This window comes from Crocuta crocuta, unplaced genomic scaffold (assembly GCF_008692635.1).
Source record: "Crocuta crocuta isolate KB4526 unplaced genomic scaffold, BGI_CrCroc_1.0 scaffold32, whole genome shotgun sequence".
Lineage (NCBI taxonomy): Eukaryota > Metazoa > Chordata > Mammalia > Carnivora > Hyaenidae > Crocuta > Crocuta crocuta.
Window position 1 is genome coordinate 13,837,843 of NW_027529424.1, and position 2,937 is coordinate 13,840,779.

General features: G+C 59.0%; 1 protein-coding gene across 1 annotated transcript in view; it reads left to right on the forward strand.

The window, feature by feature from the left end:
* The window catches only part of DIP2C (disco interacting protein 2 homolog C), a 186,786-nt gene that overhangs the window by 173,424 nt on the left and 10,425 nt on the right, over positions 1-2,937 (forward strand). Inside the window, exon 34 of the mRNA XM_077758432.1 lies at positions 2,332-2,389. Within this exon, the coding sequence (XP_077614558.1) occupies positions 2,332-2,389 (58 nt within the window). The remainder of the gene's footprint in view (positions 1-2,331; positions 2,390-2,937) is intronic.

A 2,937-nucleotide genomic window follows, 5' to 3' on the forward strand; every position in this document is an offset into this window, starting at 1 on the left:
ACGGCGGCGTCTCCCTCCACCAGTGGAGACGGCCCCCTTCTGTGCGCCGTGGGTGTGAGCTCCGGCTCCTTCAGGACACCGCGTTGCCTTTCTCCTTGAAGCTGTTTTGTTTACTTTTCATTTTACTCTCTGGATATTTTTCTTTTCATGTGGACGTAGGAGCATCTTCCGTGGAATTTGCCAGGAGGGTCTGTCACTGTTTCGTGCAGGACCGACCCTGAGTGACTCCGGCGCCCCGTCCCGCTTTCCTGTGAAGCTCCGACTGCGGCGTTTTCACACTGACCCGAGTGGTACTGGGGATGAGATCCCTCCTTTGTCAGAGGCTGAGGGCTGGCCAGGGAAGGACAGGACACGGGTACGCTCGTCAAGCAGGAAGAGCGCCAGGGAGGGACTGTCTGGCGAGGCGGAGGCAGCTGGCACGCTCGTGGCCACGAGCCCTGCTGGCGGAGGAGCCCCGCCGCGCCGGTGCCGTCTCCCCCCGGCTTGTCCAGGCACAGGCCGGGGCGGAAGCCTGCACGTCGTGGGGGGCGGGGGGAGGAGAAGCCGTGGACGTCCTGGGCACCAAAGCGCACAGTCCGAGGACATTGCCCTCGTTCCCTTGCTTCAAGCGTCTGGCTTACTCTGTGACGCGAGGGCCCTGTCTAATGCGGCAGTCAGAGCTGCTGGATGCATGCGACGCCCGGCGGCGGGTTCCAGCGTCCTGGAATACTGGTGGCTTTGCGTGGAGAGCTGGCAGAGTGGGAGTATGTCCAAAACAGCCCTAACTTTGGGCTAGGAGCTGTGCTACCCAGCCTGACCTGGCCTTTGGGGAAGCCCGGCCCCATCGCTGGCCCGCTGCCTACCCCCAGACAGCAGGAGCCCTGCTCGTGCAGAGCCCGGGCTGGGTGGTGGCCAAGCCGCCACGCTCTGGGCCCCTGCTCCTTCGTTCCATCTTGCCTCAGCCACGTGCACTCAGGGTTTCCGCCCAGGTCGGCCTCATGGCCCTGTGGCTTTCTCCATCTGTAGCTAATTGCTCACACCCAGAAGTCACATTTGGGCGGCCAGCCAGCAGACACAGGCACGTTCGTTTCACCGGACCGTTCAGACGAGCTTGGCTTTAGGTGAGGGTGGCCGTTCCGGTCTCCTGACCCAGCCTCTGTGAGCGCAGTGCTACCTGGGTCCTGAGAGCCTTTGTCACTTACAATTCCGTGTCAGCGCGACGGGTAATTTATCTTGGAGGGTTCATGTCGTTAAGCCTGCCGGCATGTTCCAGAACTGTCACAGTGGTGTACGACCTGGCCGGCTTTCCTTGGAGAGCCCTCCTCTGCTGTCGTCAGCACCAAGGTCTTCCTCAAGAGAAACACCAGAGACCTTAGTGGCCGCCACCCGGCCCAGACTTGGGGTGGGAGGCTCTTCCACGTCGGGGTTACTGCCGCCCCCGGTCAGGTGCTCCCCTCCCGGCCCCGCCCCTGACCATCCTCTGCCTGGCAGCCAACTTGCACGCGCAGCGAAGGCCAGCTGTGAGGGAGCCCCGGGCACCCCCACCCTGGGACCAGGCTCCCCTGCCCCCTCCCCTGCCCTCCCGTCTCCGGAGCACATGCCCGTCACCAGGAGGGCGGCTGTGATCACGCCGAGGGCGGCTCTGGGGTAGTGAGCGTCCCTCCCCCACGGACACGGGGACACAGCCTCCAGCACCCCTCACTGCCGCGCCCCGAGTCCTCCCCCGAGTATAAAGCACGGCACTCGGTAAATAAAAAGTTCCCCTCGGACGAAGGAACAGCATCACGGCCTTGTTATGCCCTGGCAGGAAGAACACCACGGGGAAGGGCGTCGCCGGCTCTGGTCGTGACCAGCGCAGTGTCATCTGCGCTTCTGAAGAGTAAACCACCATTAAGTATTTTTTAGTGGAAAAGCGTTTCTGTTCTGGAAGGAGGTTTTGCCATCTGACTTGGCCAGTCCTCACAGGGCTCAGACGCTCCTGGTGCAGAAGGTAGTTCTGTGCTGCTGCAGGCCCGGGCCACCCCGTGGCTGTCAGCTCCTCACGCTCTCTAACCGGTACACGTGCCGAGTGCGGTCTGGCTCTGTCAGGGCAGAATCGTTTCCCTGGTGGCCATGCGCACTCGGTGAACGGGACGCTGCCTCTGTTCTGTGGCCTGTCCTGAGTGTCTGTGTCCCTGCCAGAGCACACCTGCTGTCTGCGCGGGGCCGCTTGTTCCTGGGACATCTGAACAGCACGTGCAGTGGACAGTGCTCCCCAGCAGCCTGGCCGGCACTGACCAGGTGCTCAGTGTGGAGGGAGGAGCCACAGGCTCAAGTACACAACTGAGTCACACCTTCTCTCTCTCTTTGTAGAGTCCGTTTAGTGGAAAGAGGCTCTCCTCATAGCTTGCCCCTGATGGAATCAGGAAAAGTAAGTATTGAAGGAATAAAGATGTATTTCTACATAAACCTGAGTCTGAGCCTATGAGCTTTGACATCTTAAGAAATGTATTTTATAGAATTTTTTTTCCAGTAGGTTTGCCCATGAGTACAGAAGCTCAAAACAACAGTGTTTTAATTTAAACAAGTTAGGTTTTTCTTTTCTCTCACAAAAAAGAAATCGTGAAACCCTAGGGGCCCCAGCACCTTCTGTATTGTTCTACTTTGCACGGATTTCATTCCAAAGGGTCCCTCAGGGTCAAAAGTGGCTGCTCTGGCTCCAACAATCACTTTAACATTCCAGCCAGCAGAGGAAGAAACAGGAAAAGGCGGGACGGAGAGGTGCCGATGAAGGTCCCTGAGCCGCCTTGTGCATCCTGAAGTCCCGCTGGCCAGAGTCCGCCACACGGTCACACTGGCTGAAAGAAAAGTTGAAAACCTTATATTGGTTCTGAATACGTATGGGCCTTGCTAAAAACCCGGGTAGTGGTTGCTGAGAAAATAGAAAAAGAAGGGTTTTTGTGGGGGGGGGGGGGGGGT